General features: G+C 40.6%; 2 protein-coding genes across 3 annotated transcripts in view; one reads left to right on the top strand and one right to left on the bottom strand.

The window, feature by feature from the left end:
• Positions 1 to 1,487: 1,487 nt before the first annotated feature.
• The window catches only part of RFC4 (replication factor C subunit 4), a 19,458-nt gene continuing 3,400 nt past the window's right edge, over positions 1,488 to 17,545 (top strand). Inside the window, exons 1-9 of one of the 2 annotated variants that reach the window (XM_039488201.1) lie at positions 1,488 to 1,618; positions 1,864 to 2,014; positions 2,926 to 3,004; positions 8,943 to 9,022; positions 11,619 to 11,738; positions 12,637 to 12,780; positions 13,052 to 13,172; positions 14,546 to 14,671; positions 16,393 to 16,473. In XM_039488201.1, the coding sequence (XP_039344135.1) occupies positions 1,881 to 2,014; positions 2,926 to 3,004; positions 8,943 to 9,022; positions 11,619 to 11,738; positions 12,637 to 12,780; positions 13,052 to 13,172; positions 14,546 to 14,671; positions 16,393 to 16,473 (885 nt within the window). In that variant the 5' untranslated portion in view covers positions 1,488 to 1,618; positions 1,864 to 1,880. Of the gene's footprint in view, positions 1,619 to 1,638; positions 1,727 to 1,863; positions 2,015 to 2,925; positions 3,005 to 8,942; positions 9,023 to 11,618; positions 11,739 to 12,636; positions 12,781 to 13,051; positions 13,173 to 14,545; positions 14,672 to 16,392; positions 16,474 to 17,545 lie in introns of those variants that run through there. The other variant, XM_039488202.1, reaches the window with a different exon arrangement.
• The window catches only part of EIF4A2 (eukaryotic translation initiation factor 4A2), a 21,470-nt gene continuing 16,720 nt past the window's right edge, over positions 12,796 to 17,545 (bottom strand). Inside the window, exon 11 of the mRNA XM_039488200.1 lies at positions 12,796 to 13,140. Within this exon, the coding sequence (XP_039344134.1) occupies positions 13,128 to 13,140 (13 nt within the window). The 3' untranslated portion in view covers positions 12,796 to 13,127. The remainder of the gene's footprint in view (positions 13,141 to 17,545) is intronic.

Here is a 17,545-nt window from a genome sequence, read left to right as displayed (position 1 = left end):
GTTTACATTTTTTATTTTATATTTTCAACTAAGATCATCCTTCTTAATCAAAATTAGAGGGTTTTTTTCATAGGAAAATGTGCAAAAAGTGATATTCCACTCATGGTAAAATTTGATCATATGTTTATTATGAATGCTTGTATAGTGCCCATCAAAACAGGATCCATGGTACAGGACGCAATGCACAATACAACTTTCTCCATAGCAGGCCCCCACTTTTGAAATGTGCTCCCAATGGAAAAATGATTAATCACAAGCCTGGCCTTGCCCATACATTACGAGAGGATGCACCACCGTTCTGTGGCAACATCCTAGTATCATGCAGAAGTGTTCCTTTCTGCCAAGGAGGCCTGGGTGGCAATGTCATAACACAATGCGGGTGTGAGCCTGTGTCATGCTGCTGACCCGCTGAGGCATGGCCCCATAATGGCATGTGGAGAGAAAATGCCCTTCTAGGGGAAGCTGGGCCCACTGCAGCCCCATGTAGGAACATGCCCTTTCAGCAGGATGGTGTGTGGCACTGCACAGGAGCATGCCTTTGCTGTAACAAGATGGCATTGCTCTAACACTGCTCATGTAATAATAATACCTATTTCTTATATTAGAGAAACAAGGTGGGTGAGGTAATATCTTTTATTGGATTAACATCTGTTGGTGAGAGAGACGAACTTTTGAGCCACACGGAGCTCTTCTTCAAGTCTGGGAAAGGTACTCCCAGTGTCACAGCTAACTGCATGGTGCAGCAGATTGTTTAGCATAAGTAGTTAGCACGTATTCAAAGGGCTCATGCAAGGCAGACTTGTCCATGAACACCCCTGCAGTCATCGTAAAAAAAAAAGGGGGGGGGGGAGTAGGTTACAGATTGTTGTGATATGCCACAAATCCAGAGTCTCTGCTCAGGCCATGATTTTTAGCATCTAGCAGGCACTAATGCTTGTCTCTCTCGCTAACAGAAGTTGGTCCAATAAAAGAAAATGATGTCACTCCCTGAGTCTCTCTAACCACACTGCATATTTCCAGTCTAGCGCTTTTCATCAGTGGCTCTCAAAGCACTTCACAGTCTTTAATGTCTGTATCCCCACACCTGGCTGTGAGGTAGGGGAGCAGTATTACCGCCACTGTACACATGGGGCAGAGGGGCAGGTGCCTCTGCAGTGCCCCAGGTCACACACGGTGGCATTGAACCCCCTGAGTCTCCCCATGTTACATCATGTACCCACTCCCCAATGCCCTCATGTAGCAGACACGCCTGACAGGGCAGTAGCAGGAAAGAGACCAACACCCGCCACACCATCTCCGCAACGTCGCCCTCAGGCAAAGACATACGAAGCCCCTGACCCGCCATATTTAGTGAAGTTGGCGCTGGGCGCATGCGCACGGCACGCGCCGACGCTGCCCTCCGCCATGTTGGTTGAAGGCAATCAGAGACCGCGCCTTAAGCCATCCTATCACGTGACGTACCTGCGTCGCCCTAAACCAATAACCCGGCGCCGAGGCTCAATCTCTATGGTTACTCCTTCCCGCACTCTCCGGCCTGTCCTCCCAGACGGAACCGGAAGCGGCCCCACCCCCGTATAAAAAAGCGCGGGTTGGCGGGAGTTGGGCTGCCGCTGCGGTGGTAGGTCCTTTCCCTTGGGCCTTCGGGGTCGGTTACCGCGGGGGATGCCTCCGGTGGGGGCTGAGCTGGTCGCTGGGGGGGGATCCGAGGTGCCGGCGGCCCCCTGAGGTGGGTGAGGGGCCGGGGCCTGTCCCGCTCCTTGGTGGTGGGGCGGACGCGGGGCTGCCTCCTGCCCATCTCCTCAGGGCGCGGGGGCGGGGCTGTGGGGGGGCGGGGTGACGAAGTGCCCGGTGCTCTCGCTGCAGGGTGACGAGCAGCAGCTATGCAGGCCTTTCTGAAAGGCCCGTCCTCCATCAGCACCAAAGCGCCAGCATCCAAGGAGCGAGGGACGGCGGCGGCTGCAGGAGGCAGCGGCGAGGGCAAGAGACTCAAACCCATCCCTTGGGTGGAGAAATAGTAAGAGCTCTTCTGCGGGGGCGGGGTCTGATTTGCAGCGGCTGCTGGTGGCGAATGGTATCTGCAGGGCTGAGAGTCATGTCCCTCGAGGGAGTGGGGTGGAAGGGGCACCCGACGTGTGCACTAGAGCTGTTGTGTTGAGTATGGGGGAATGTAGCTGTGAGGTATCGGCACTTGCTTCTGAGAAAAAGGGACTGGAAAAACTGGGAATCTGTTCTTATTCTTCCACACTCAGTGACACTCATGGGAAATCTTCCTCCATGTAGAATTTAAACGGCGCTTCTCCCCCCTGCCCTCCGTGTTGCAAGTTAAAAATTGAGCCCAGTTCTCTGTGCTTCTCAAATCATCAGAAACTCTTCAATCAGAATGTAAATTAATAACTAGGCAGAATCCACCTTGCCTACCTGCAGGTGTATGTCTGTGCAATGCTGATGAGCGTAAAAGGTTTTGTCAGTGCAGTCAACACCTTCGATACATGGAGCAGTAAGGTGGGGTGTGGGGTTTTTTTTTGCATATGCACTCATGTTGCTCTTCTCATAACTACAATTTATCAAGACACAAACTATGTAGTGTTTTTTAATAAGGTTTTGCACCAGCTTTCCAAGCAGCAAAGCTGTTCTAGATTCTAAAATGTAGTTGTGCTTCTGAAAGTACTTCTGTGTACAGTATAGATAGACTGGCATCTGCCTGAGAAACTGGGTAACTTTAGCATTTTTGTGCAAGACGCTACACAGTTTAGAAGCATTACACACAATTGCTCAGTCACTGTCGTACAAAGCTTTTCATATTCTCTTCCTCCTTCTCCCCCCCCTCCCCGCAAAACCTATAAAGAAAACATTTGTTTTTGCATGAAAGTGATATTGAGACTTTTTATCAGATACTAAGATGCACTTAACTGTGTTTTCATCTAGTCGTCCGAAGTGTGTGGATGAAGTTGCATTCCAAGAGGAAGTTGTTGCTGTGCTGAAAAAATCCTTAGAGGGAGCTGATGTGAGTGTAACAAAGACATTTAATCAATCATAGCATGCTTAAGAAAAAATTCCGATGTTCTCTGCTGCTACAGAACCTAGTTTTATGTGCTGCTGACTTACGAGTATCGTACTCAGAGTAGTTATCAATAGCTTGCTGTAAAATTGGGAGGGCGTATCTAGTGGGGTGACAGTCCCCAGCCCCACCATGTGCAGGGGAGGTTGCACTCAGAGACTTACTGTGTGAAAGGGGTCACCAATACAAAAAGTTTGAGAACCACTGAAGTAGAATATGCTTATAAAATTTGAGGTGATACCAATCTAGGAGGGGTTGTGAGCACGGATTTAAGATTCAAAATGACATTGACAAATTGAAGAATTGATCTGAATTCAACAAGGTGAAATTCAATAAAGACAAATGCATTTGATTTTTCCTTCCTAAGTGAAGTATTTTGCATAAGTACAAAATGGGGAATATCTGTCTAAGTGGTAGTACTGCTGAAACGGATCTGGGAATTATAGTGGACCACAAACTGAATATGAATGTCAATGTGATGCAGCTGCAAAAAAGGCTAATAATAAACCCCAGAATCCTAACAGGATTGTTGTATGTAAGACACAGGAGGTAATTGTTCTACTATACTCCCCACTGGTGAGGCCCCAGGTGGGCTCCACAGTTTAGGAATAATGTGGACAAATTGGAAAGAGTCCAGAGGAAAGCAATTAAAATGATAAAAAGTTTAGAAAAGCTGGCCTATGAGGAAAGGTTTAAAAACTGGGCATATTTAGTCTTGAGAAGAGAAGACTGAGGGGGAACCTGATAAGTCTTCCGGTATTATAAAGAGGATTGTGATTAATGTTCTCCATGACCAGTGAAGATAGGATAAGAAGTAATGGGCTTAACTTGCAGCAAGGGAGAATTAGGTTAGATATTAGGAAAAAAATTCCTAATTATGATGGCTTCTTGAGGTCCCTTCCAAACCTATATTTCCATGATTCTGTGTCTCTGACATTTCCAGCTTTCTAGCAATTCTAAAATCAGTAGCTCTGTGTTGTAACTTGGAAGCTTTACTGATTGGTGCTCTCCCTCCAGTTTCTGTCATCATAATCTAATGTCTATGCAGCCGATGAAGTTGGCTGTAGCCCATGAAAGCTTATGCTCAAATAAATGTTAGTCTCTAAGGTGCCACAAGTACTCCTGTTCTTTTTGCATAACCATACAATAACTCCTCACTTAACATTGTAGTAGCGTTCCTGAAAAAATGCGACTTTAAGCGAAACGATGTTAAGCTAATCCAATTTCCCCCATAAGAATTAATGTCAATGAGGGGGTTAGGTTCCAGGGAATTTTTTTTCACCAGACAAAAGACTACACACACACAGAGTAAGTTTTAAACAAACAATTTAATACTGGTACACAGTGATGATGATTGTGAAGCTTAGTTGAGGTGGAGGAGTCAGAGGGTGGGGTATTTCCCAGGGAATGCCTTACTTCTAAATGTTGAACTAGCAATTGGCTGAGCCCTCAAGGGTTAACTCTCACACTCTACAAGGCAGCAGGAATGGAGGGAGGGGAGACAGCATGGCAGCCAGAGAGTGTGTGTGTGTTGCACATTTCCCCTTTAAGTACAGGGCCTTTTTAATTAGATCAGCTTGCGGAGACTGCAGCTGCTGCCAGCAAGCTCCCTCCATCCTGAGCCCTATCATGTGTCCCCCCCTGCTCTATGGAAGATGGGTAAGCGGGTGCAGGAGCAGGGGGACACCCTAACATTAGCCCCCCTATTCCTCCCTCCCCCCCACAGCAAGCAAGAGTCTCGGGGAGTAGCTCCAAGGCAGACGGCAGGAGCAGCATATGGCAGTGGGGGGAGGGACAGCTGCAATTGCTAGCCTGCTGGGCAGTTGCTGCACAGGGAACTTGATAGGGGGGCTGCTGGTCCACCCTGGTTCCAAGCCCCCACCAGCTAGCTGCAATGGGCTGCTCTTCCTGCAAGCATTGGACAAAGCAAGCGGCTGCCAAATGACGTTGGAAGGGAGCATTACACAACTTTAAATGAGCATGTTCCCTAATTGATTAGCAATGAAACAACGTTAACCAAGACAACTTTAAGTGAGGAGTTGCTGTACAAGATTGGAAGAACCTCAGCTACCTTGTTCTTACCTAGCTATAGTCTGTACTGTTGAACTTTCAACTTTAAAAATTTGCTGCAGAGGGAAAAACAGTTTAAAAAAACCCCCACATTTATATAAATGTACTTCTAGTAATTTTTAATTCATTAGCCTCCCTTAGAAGCATTAAGTATAGTTTTACTAAAACCACTTAAATAACAAAGGAAGCTTAAAGGTATTGACATCTTACTGAACTATAGATCTAGAATAAGTTGTGAGCAAAGAGCAGTTCTTGAGGTTTTTTAAAACACAAGTAGTTAAACAAGTAACTTGTAAGGTGCTGTGAAGAGTATCAATTTGAATTTGCATGTATGTCGCATTGCTGAGGTTAGCTACAAAATGCTGTGATGTTCTATATGAACAGTTGCCATTTTTCTTCTACCTGGTGTTTCAGGAAACAAGTAAAAAGAATATGAAAGTGTAGCCCGCAGGGGGCTGTATGTCTGGGCTTTGGGTCTGGGATAGTCTCATCCTCCCAACACAGACAACCTTTTTCTGCCTCAGTGAAGTTCTAGATAAAGATGACTTAGAATTGAGAGGATAATTTCATTTTTATGATCCACTAATGACTCTTAAATGACTGACCGAGATATTGGTAAGTTGTCTTTTATGATGTGGACATAGTCACTAGGAATTATATTGAATAAAATGTTTTCTGCATTTTTCAAAAAGTTTTGAATTGTAATGACTTTTCCCTTGGGTGCTACTTAAATTGGCAATGTGGAGGGTGAAAGCTTTTATATCCTATTTCATTCCCCTTCACTGTCTAGAATTCCATTCTTGGCCAATTTTATAAATATATCTGAAATGATCAATTTAATCCATGTTACATCCTATTTTTTTAAAATAAATAAATTGTAAACTATTTGTGCTGCTTAATTTGTTTTACAATTGTGTAAAACCAGTGTGATGGACTAATTAAGTATGTTCTTTAATACATGCCAGTAACTCGTACTTCCAGGTCAGTATAGTTAACGCTCTTAAAATCTAGTAGCAATTCTACCATATTTTAATAAATATACTCAATACAATTGTAATGTTATTTAGGACCTATTAATGTTAATGATAAATGAAATGCTGTCACTTCTTGTTATAATATTGATACTGCAGTGCATAATGTTACTTAGGTGGTGGGTTGGGCAGTTCTATTTTGAGCAATGCTATTTAAATCCTTTATGGCTTTTTTACCAGCTAGGTTTCTGGGATTATGATCCTAGTACATTAGTGTTGAAAGGCTGAAGGTCAACTCCTGTTTATAGTTACAGGTTTTATATTTTGTTGTAGTTACACTGCTCAAAACCAGTAAACCATTAGAGGGCAAAATCATTTAAGTAGCTTTAGTTTCAGAACTAACAAAACTTGGCAGTTCTTACTTTGAATTGTTCACTTCTCTAAAATAAGCCAAGATAGAACACTGCAATAAAAGAATCTTCTGAATTATTTAAACCAAAGCCTGAGACTGCTGATGTTTGTTCCAGACTGGATCCCAGTGAATTCCGAGGCATGCCTCTCAAATGACTTTCCTGGCCACGTAAGGCTGCTACTCTCTCCATCCCATGCTGCCAGTCAGTACTGCTATGTGGTGGATGCAAGAATAACTAGATCAGGAGTCCTCAAACTTAATGTGGACTGTGTCTAAATAACAAAATGATTTTGTGGGCCACTTCCCTTCCCATTTGCTGTCATATAACATAATCTGTGGTAAAGTTGACTACTTCCCAGATATAATGTGGTTTTTAGGTAATGAGAACTGGTGCCATGTGACTAGCCAGCACTTTATAGACCACCAGTGGTCCCTGAATTTATTTGAGCTAAGTCAGACATACCCTCCCCCCCCCCCCCCCAACCTCAATTTATAGTGACATGCAGAGGGCTGAGCCCAACTAGTTGTGGTGCATTCAAGGACTTGACTAGTTTCTTTGCCATCACTGCAGTGCCGGGCCTGGGTAAGAATAATGTAAACCATAATATTCTGACATGCTCAGTGCTCTAACTGGATCTCTGGAGGCTGCTTATAAGAAGGCTCATCGTAGCGCTGCCAGCCATTTCAGTTTTCATCTCCTCTTGTCCAGCTCCTTAGATGGAGCTGTGTGAGAAACTTTCTGAAACAGACTTAAGGTTTGCATTATGATATGTAATTTGCCAGTAGCTGTAACCTTCCCATAATCAGGATAAGATGCCTACAGGTATCATAGCTTACCACTGGCAAGTGTTGAAAACTGTGTGGTTGGATCAAGTTACTGTTCTGCCAAAAATACTGCCATTAAGTTATATAAAGGATTAGATATACTTTGTAAGGCAGCAGTGTAAATGCTGCTGATGATTCTGATGTGAAATTGAAGCACAAACAGTCTAGAGTATGGATTTAGTGTATTTAAGTGGAATTAGTCAAACATGGAATCTCATTAAAACTTTACTAAAGCCTATTCACAGGACTAGCAGGGAGTGGATTAGTGATTTGGGGTCAAGTTACTGTGTACGTCTCCAACACAAAGCTCTGCAAAGTGTCTGCCTGCCAATACAGTGCTCGTCTAATGTGTCATCTGCTATTCGCTTATGAGAACTAACACTCACGATGTTTCCCCTTCCCAGTACAATCCTAAAAACATTCTGGAGGATGTTGACAATTATGGTAGATGATCAAACATAAAAAGGGTGTTTAGTCTTAAATTTGAGCGAAGCTTAAGCTGTTAATTACTTAGTATGTATTGTGTTTATGTATAACCTCTGGAATCTGTCAAAGGCGTAACTTCTAGACAGTGTCCTTTTTAGTGTGTTTGTATGCTTCATGCTCAGTTTTATTTATATATAAAAATTTACTGTATCTTTAAAAAAGCGTCCCCCCTAAAAAGTTTTAACATGATGACCTCTGAATTCAACCTATAAATTCAGTAGTTTTTCATATACACTTAAGCGCTTGAAGCTTTATAGAAATGTCTGTATTTAAATACATGGTTTTACTGTGTGCAAATCTATTACCACTACATAGAAGACTTGCTATGTACTTATTACAGTCTCCATATTAGCCATTAGAAGAGATACATGACTGTTACTAAATAGGTTTGCCAATCAGTAAGACACCAAATCCTGCTCGGTATTTGGCAGGAATATTTATTTACCCTGTAAATCTTCATTGCTGCTTTGTATTTTTTGTTTTTACTGTTCCTTTTCTGTCTGCATTAGCTGCTATACTTTATGGGAATATCAAATCTTTATTTTAACTGTTAAACATTTTAGTTCTGTGGAATAGATTTCTTTTTTTACAAAGCTTCTGTCTTTTAAAAAAAGAAAATAATGTATTTGGGACTATAAATAACAAGTCTGACTGAGAAGCTCAGCCTTTTTTTCCGTTTGCTGTGGGCTGGAAGGGACTCTTGTGTCTAGGGCAAAAAAACCTGCATAAGTGCATAAAACAAGCAGCCCATGTACATTCCAGGTAGTCATTGGAAACCTCCCTCATGCTGTCATAGCTGTGTGCCTCAATCCTGACCTGGAGGCACTGTATCCAAGAACCCCCCTGAGTGAGGGTATCAGTTTTGATAGAACATGTTAGATCACAAAATGCCAATTTGTTCTCATGGCCTTATCAGTAACGGGTTGGCTTGTGTTCTTTTGACTGTTACCTACAGTGCCTAATGACCTAGATGTTGAAAGGCTTTGTATTGCACAGCCATCCAGTCCCATTTCTCTCTACGCTGGAGTTCAATAGTAAAGGGTGAAGTGAAATTTCTATACATTTAAATATTTGGAATTAATAACTTGTGCTGTAAATCACCCCTTTTCTGTGTCTACAGCTTCCCAATCTCTTGTTTTATGGCCCACCTGGAACAGGAAAGACTTCTACTATTTTGGCATTAGCCAGAGAACTCTATGGGTAAGTTGGAATCTAACTGCATTTACGTAGGTGTTGTAAAAGCTTGCTGTCTTGTGACACTTTTAGTCACTTCCTGCTCCAGTTTTTGTGGTGGTCTAGTCTATAAGAATCTAATTTTGAGTTGAGCTTTCTCTTTGGTGCTTGTGTATTCCAAACTTGTATTTCTTGGTGATAACAGATTTCCCTCCCCACAATATTACATTTAACACTAAACCACTTAAGTAAAACATCTGATGCAATATTAAGGGAGAGAGCAGGGATGGGAGATTTTTTGTGGTGGTCCAGTTCTGTCTGGAAATCCTCCTCATTTTGAAAGATTTTCTGATACTTGTGTACACTTGTCTGTTATACCACTTTGTGTTCACACCAGGGTTTTTCTACTGTCTGATCATGTCATTGAACTCAGACTATGCTGTCTATTGATGAAGCCTCAGTCAGTGCTGTGATTCAAATCATGCAACCATGTCCCTTTAACAGTGGTGAACCTATGTGGCTTCTTCATTTTATTGTTTTCTCATTTAACGTTCTGTATAAACCCTAGTGAAACTAAAAAAAAAAAAAAATCAATCTTCACTGTTTACACACACAGGTAAAAAACAGAAATCCTTAGTATTTAGAACTTGTAGAGCGTTTTATCTGTAGATCTCAATGCACTTTACAAAAATGGATAAATACTCTTGCCATTGTACAGTTGGGGAAACTAAGATGCTGGTTGTGGCTTGCCTGGGAGTCTGAGGTAGAAATAGAACCCAGGTCTACTGATTCCCTGTCACTGGACCCCACAGTTGCCTTGCCTTGCCTTCCTTACTCTGCCCCACCCCTCCCCCTACCTACCTCATAGGGTGTTTTGAAACTTTTATTGAGCTAAACTCTTAGTGGGGTGACTATGGGAAAGATCTGAGGGTGGGGAAGAGGAGGAGGGTAATTGCTTTTGAACACTTTTTAAAAACTTGTGATACACAGATAATGCAGCATGTTCTTTTTCCTTAAATCCTGTGTACATTAATTGATTCCTTTTTTGTGGCTTTTGTGTGATTAGAGGATTTTTTTTGAAAGTGTTATAACTAAAATAAGAGGCTTGGCTGACCTGCATTCAAATAGAATGCCACAGGAATCTTAACTAGTTTGACTTCTTGTGTGAGTTAAATAGCATCTTTTGTTCTTCTTTTTACTTCTCCAAACTCCATGGTGTAGGAGGAGAAAGATTATTGGTAGTTCTAAGTTAACACTAGAACGAAAACTCCTAATTAGTATTCAAACTCTTTCTGAAGCATAGATGTTTCAGGTTCTGGAATCTTACAACTGTTAATCTTTTGTGGCCTGTTGTGACTGATGGCCTGTTTTAGCTGCACTTTTTGTATCAAATTAAATCTTCTAGCAGCATAGTTCCTGGAAGCATGACAGCTGCAGAGCACTGTTGGTGGCTGCAACAGAGGATTTTACAAGTTATTGTACAATTTGATTTACAGAATATTTGTGGAACTAGACATAGCACAGAAAAATCAAGTGTCCTTGACCTTGAATGCTCGCTCAATGTTTTTCCCTGGAGCAGCGGTGTGACTTCATATTTCAATTTTTCCATAGTCTAGGGGACAAGGTTCTTGGTATAAATAAAATAGGGCTTCTGTTTTCAGATTTTTGGGGTTTATTAGCAATTTGAGTTTTATGTAGATGTCCAGAAAGCACAAATTTTGGGGCACTTCGTTTGTTACAGAATATACAATCTCCTTGTAATGATTCCTAGTGCGCTTTAACGTAGTACTGTTTCAAACACCGTTATTTTGAAGCACACTAGGGAACCTTTAGTGTGCACCAGCAGGGTCTACGCAGACCAATTAATGCACAACATATTAGTGTGCTTTAGAAATCACAACCCCAGCCCTTATTAATGCTGCATGTAGATGAGACCTTAGATACAAGTGACCATTTCAGATGCTTTTTGATATTTACTGTGTAAACACAGATTTCATTTTTTGTATGGGGGGAGTTTGTTGATGTGTATTAAAACTGAAAATCAGAAGCCCTTGGTATAAACTAGATTATGGAATTCTAGACCTTTGCAGGACCAGAATTTTAATGAACTCTTAACATATACTCTGCTGTTAGCAAGATAATTACTGTGAAGCAGCATTAATAAGAATGATACTACAGATTAAAATCCTCACAAACCTGAATGATTACCGGGGAATTTGTAGATTCTAATGCCAGAAGAGATCACTGTGATCATCTAGTCTGACCTCCTGTGTAACACAGTCCATAGAACTTCTTCCCCAAAATAATTGTTAGAGCAGATCCTTTAGAAGAACATCCAATCTTAATTTAAAAATTGTCAGTGATGGAGAATCCACCACAACCCTTGGTAAATTGTTCCAGTGATTAATTACTCTCACCATTAAAAATATTTACCTTATTTCCAGTCTGAATTTGTCTTGCTTCAACTTCCAGCCATTAGATTGTGTTATACCTTTCTATGCTGGATTGAAGAGCCTATTAAATATTCCCCATGTAGATGCTTAGAGGCTAATCGAGTCACTTGCTTGTTATAAGGCATTACAGAAGTTAGCAGCTCATGCAACATGTTTTAAACCCTTCACAGACCCGAATTGTTCCGACAGAGAGTTCTTGAGTTAAATGCTTCTGATGAACGTGGAATACAAGTGATTCGAGAGAAAGTGAAGACATTTGCTCAGCTAACTGTGTCTGGAAGTCGTTCAGAGTAAGCAAGAGATTAAAGCCAACTATCTGATGGATTGTATTTCTCAATGAAGTGTCATAGATTTATTTAGATTAATTTTAATTAATTAATTGCAGATTTAAGCTTTGAGTCACTATAGAATAACAGAAATTAGAGCAACACTGCAGGCCAAAGGGTCTTCCCCTTGATACCCATATGCAAGTTGCCCTAAAGTCACTGGGAAGAATTTGTATGGAGAATGGATGCAATTCCAAAAAACCTAGTCTTGTAGATTTGGTAATTCAGTGTATGTGACAGCAAATGTTGAATGAGTGAATAACTAGTGTAGGAACAAATTTTATAGCTTGTGATTAAAAAAAATCACCAATGTATCTCAAGCAAAATCTGTGTCAGTTGATAATTAGTTAAGGAGATTCTGGGGCTGGGGAGAGGCCCATGTAGATGAGGGAGCAGAGGTGAGTGTGATTAACGAGAGGTAACAGAAGCCCAAGACTAGCTGGAAGGAGAAATCATCCCATATCATGTACTGAGATAAGCCTGCCATTGTAATTTCTAAATTTTAGAAGATCCCATAGGGATTAAGGAAGCCTGCGAAAGAAGAATTGCATAAACTATTATAGGAAGCAATTGAAAGCATGAATAAGAATTTCAGCAGAGGAATCTTGCAGTGTTCTCAAGTGTCAGGCTTGGAGATAAGAAATGTGAAAATATTAATTGCCCCTCCTTATAACTGCTAGTCCTTTGGCAAATGGTAGATAAGCAAAAGGTAATACATACCACTTTACATCTGCTCTTCTAATATTACCTATCGATAGTGGTAGTACTGTGCAACAAGCTTTGACTTTTAAATATTAATGCATGTTATACTTGAAAACAATGAACTCCCTTTTAATTGGATGATGGGCATTTATTTTTTTAGTGGTAAGGTTTGTCCTCCTTTTAAGATTGTGATCCTGGATGAAGCAGACTCGATGACTTCAGCCGCTCAGGCAGCCTTGAGACGCACTATGGAGAAAGAATCTAAAACTACACGCTTCTGCCTTATTTGTAATTACATCAGCAGGTTTGTGTGGCTTTCTTTGCCTTCCCAGGTTTTGTGTTTACTACTGCAAACCTTTCTATTTAACTTGTAGTTTGAGAGGAGTTAGCTCTCCAGCTGTTGAAATACATGATCTAACAAATCTGAAGGGTTTAATCTGTAATTCATTTATCACTAAGGTGTTGCAATTTGAAACTCTATTTTGCGTTACTGCTCTAGTAATCTAAGCTGATAGATTCCTGAGGAGTTCTCTGCATAGACTCATCAATATTTTTTCCTTCCTCCTTTCTTCTAGGATAATTGAACCCTTAACATCTCGATGCTCCAAATTCCGTTTCAAGCCCCTGACTGATAAAATCCAACAGCAGAGACTATGGGCTGTTTCTGAAAAGGAAAATGTGAAAGTTAGCAATGAGGTAGCTTTATGGTCACTGTATAGATTCATTGTTTTATTGAGTGCATAATTACATTGCAGTGAAAGGAGTAAATAGGCACTACCCATGCCCGTTCTGCTTGGTTATAGCTATTACTAAACATAGTACATGAGCTAATTTTAGTATTATTCTAACTACACACATTGGGGTAACAGTTTCAATGACCAAGGCCAGAGAAAAGTCTGTCAGAACAAGAATTAGAACAGTCTGAGTTTCTGGCTCTATGCTCAGTCCACTAAAGTGAAGCCATGTTACAACCTAAAATGGTCACAATATCAATATGAAGTTGTGTTAATTTTAAATAGAAAATACAGGGTGAATGCGTATTGATGAATACATCCTGGATTTCACTTCTGACTATTCAAGCTTTGTGTTTCCCATGTGAATTTTTATACTAGCTAACATAGGTAACATCCAAAGAATTACTACTACTCCTGTCTGACCTATAGCTCCACTATACTTGGTTTAGAAACCTTCATAAATTTGCTTCAAAATGAAAACCCTCTGAATTCACTTAAATTCATGCAAAACTATAGTTTTAGAATATAAAGAACAAATTACCTGGTATATTAAGCACTCTTTCTTTAACACTAGTTTTCTGCTCAAGCTGACTATACAGCCAGTTGAGGTCATGCTTGTTACATCCTTGTATTAAAGCAAATGTTGGTTAAGGTGAACATATGTCTGGAATAGATGCTGGATTTGATTTGACTACTCTGGGGGAGTGTGCGCAGCAGGGAATGTGCTCCAACACATGCAAGTGAAGACTAAACTTGATTGTTGTGCCCATGAGTAAGCATTAGGTATAATTCTTTGCACTGAATGGAAAATTCAGTTCTCTTGTGCAGCAGCTCTCTTACACTTGAGAGACAGATGATTAAAAAGGGGATAGAGCATGGGAGGAGACTAGTCTGAGACATGTGATAAGCATGATCCCTACCATGCAAAAGAGGTGTTTAATTGTCCATTTCCCTCTTTGGCCTCACTTCAGCTACAAGACAGGAGTAACTTGCAGGGTGCTCAGCCCTCTAATCATTAATACAAGATCAGGTTTTCCTGATAATTGCTTTCTACTGTGAGCTTGTGTACACAGCATTCTGCTTACCTTATGTGCAAAGTGCAGGATCAATCCCACAGTGCATCTTTGTTGCACTGCATTTATAATAGAAGCTGTACGCACATACATGTCTGGTATTTATACGAAATGTTAAAGGTTGCTTTGTGACTTCCTGCATAATACTTTCTGTCTGCAGCCGTGGGCGTTACATGATATTTTTTTAATCACTTTTGCCCACAAAGTGTACTTGATTTTTTTAACTAACAAAATATTTGTCATTTTTCTCACTATTCCTCAGGCAATGTCTTGTCTTGTTCAAGTGTCAGAAGGAGACTTAAGAAAAGCAATCACATTTCTTCAAAGTGCTACTCGATTAACAGGTGGGAAAGAGATCACAGAGAAGGTTGTCACCGAAATTGCAGGGGTAGGCTATCATAATACATGGTTTTGTTTAGTTTTTCCTGTGGCAGTGTGGTTACGGTCAGAAAAATGACTATGTAAACTTGCTGGTTTCAGAACTGATCTTACTCCTATTTGTCCCTTATGTAAGATTCTACACTTAATATGCAAAATTAATTTAATTATGAAGAATGTTGCAAAATTCTTAGTCTATAGTTGTCAAATGACAAGTACCTGCATTTAGTGGTAACTTCAGGGATACTGTGCAAACAGAAAAATTAAGTATTTTCACTTGGTAAGTGATAGATTATTACCTTTAGATTATTAAAACTGAATTTTTTAAATACAAATTACTTTAATCTATTATGCACTATTTTTTGTGCCTCATTTAGGTTGGGCATTTGAACTAATAATTGCACTTTCAGGTTCTCATGCACTAGCACAGTGCTGCAAAGTTTGGTTTGGAAATACTGCAGGGGAATGGCTCAAAGAACCATTCTAGTTCTTGTTTAACTTACGCAAGCTGACAGTGTCCCTGTAAGTACCTGTGTGGCTTTTGCTCTGTAGCAATTTATTTCTCTAGGATAACTAGCTAGGTAATGCTGACAGGAACAGTAGAAACTTGCGGGAAGACCAGCTTACTTAAATGTCAGTATGAAAGTGTTGCTATGGCAAAATTACACTTATCTCCTCAAGCAAGGAATCTCAGACTAAGAGTGGAGAGGAGCTGAGAAATGAATAGGATATTTATATTGGACACTTGGTATTTGTGTTGATATGTGCTACCCTCATAGCACAATTTCACTAGCCCTTCTGGAGCCATGCATTTTTGTGTTTTGAGAGGAAGGGAACAGAACTGCTTTCCGTGCATGTTTTTCAAGTCACATTTAAATAACTCTCTTTTCCCTCTGGTCAACTTAATAGAAGATAATTAGTTTTTTGTATCTCCAGCTGTGAAAAATGGCTGAACTTTCACTTTCAAAATAACATCCAGTTGAAATTGATGATAGGGGAAAACCCTCCAATTAATGTTTGTGCTCCTGTGAGCATAAAGCTTCAGTTTCAACATGATCTGCTAAAAATCAGAGGAACCTAATTTGCATTTAGGTAATATATTTAAGATCTTGTTCATATGTTACTGTTGCAGACTAGTGGTAGCCTTGGTACTGGAGACTTTCAAAGAAATTCCATTAATGAAGAAAAACATATGCAGTTTCAGTCTGCAGGAATAATGTGTCCAAAGGAAAAGCTAACAGTGCTTTGAGTTAAATGACTTAATCTTTTGTAACAGTTCTCATCTCTTCTGATTGATCATCTAGTTGCTTCAGGCTAATTTTAACATGGTAGAAACTAATTTTCTGTTCTGCTAGACCATAGGACCCTAGAAAAATGTATGAAGACTGATCCATTTGTTAATTGGTGCTCCACGTAATCACACTAAAATATCAACAGCAAAATACTAATATCCATGCATCCTTATCCCCATCTCATATGATCTTAATATCAACCCTATTTGTTTGCTCAGCCTTTGCCTGAGAGAAGCTGGTGGGGAAACATTTTATGTATGTATGTAAGGACAGTTCCAGTAACTAGCTGTAGCATTGTTTGAGTCTATACTTACTGTTCTGGTGGTGAACTTGGGTCATGGCTTAGTCAACTGTTTACAACTTAAAAAAAAGTTTAAAAGTTAATGCACCCAGAGACCTGGATAGTATGTGCATGCTTTATATGTCACTTCTCTTGTAGGTTGTCCCAAAGGAAACAATTAATGGACTGCTATCTGCCTGTCAAAGTGGCTCTTTTGAAAAACTGGAAATTGTAGCAAAGGTAGAGTTGCTCACATGTTTTCTTGCATTCTGTGGTGTGAATTCAAAACAATTTTAGTGTGGGGTTTTGGTTTTAAAATGATGTGCTGTTGGCTCTGAGCTAGCTGTGGGGGATAAACTTAAATAATAGCACTCCTGTTAGCAGGTTGAAATTGAAGACTATTTGCTGAGGCCAATTATGGTGCAAATGTAATACAAGCTTCCTGACATTAATCAGTCCAGTGACCTAAGCCTTGATCTGAAGGAGAGCACTTTTTTAAGGTGATAAGAAATCTTTCCCTGCTAACTTGACTATGGACTGCTCCTGAGCTAAACTGACAATATATGAAGGTGTCCTGCTCAGTTGTGGAGAATAAGAATTTTTGTGAGGCAAACTCAGCTCTTCTTGGGTCTCTTGTGAGACCACTGTCTGCTGAAGACTGTGTACCCAAAAAGGGTAATGGTCTGAAGTGTCCCTAGCCTTTGTTTGCCAGCAGAAGCTGGGAATGGGCGACAGGGGATAGATCACTTGATTACTTGTTCTGTTCATTCCCTGTGAAGCACCTGGTGTTAGCCACTGTTGGAAGACAGGATACTGGGCTAGATGGACCTTTGGTCTGACCCAGCGTGGCCATTCTTATGTCCAATCTATGATTTCAGCAAATTCATCTTCTGCTGATCACCACAAACACTTTTTAAACATCACTATCTCATTCATATCTTCTAGAAATAGTATTTAGTGTGTACTGCAAGAATTGCTGGTGTAAATGTCTAATCTATGGAGAGTACCTTCAGTGTTTAATTTTTTCTATGGAACACTATGGGTAAGCCTAGCTGGCAAACTGCAGTGAATGCACTTCACTAGAAGAAAAAAATTATCTGTATATAGGTTAATCATAGAATGTCAGGGTTGGAAGGGACCTCAGGAGGTCATCTAGTCCAACCCTCTGCTCAAAGCAGGACCCATCCCCAAACAGATTTTTTCCTCCGGATCCCTAAATGACCCCCTCAAGGATTGAACTCACAACCTTGGGTTTAGCAGGCCAATGCTCAAACTACTGAGCTATCCCTCCCCCCATAATTAGATAAATAAA

The sequence above is a fragment of the Mauremys reevesii genome, linkage group 9 (assembly GCF_016161935.1).
Source record: "Mauremys reevesii isolate NIE-2019 linkage group 9, ASM1616193v1, whole genome shotgun sequence".
Classification (NCBI taxonomy): Eukaryota; Metazoa; Chordata; order Testudines; family Geoemydidae; genus Mauremys; species Mauremys reevesii.
This window is presented reverse-complemented; position numbering and strand designations above follow the sequence as displayed.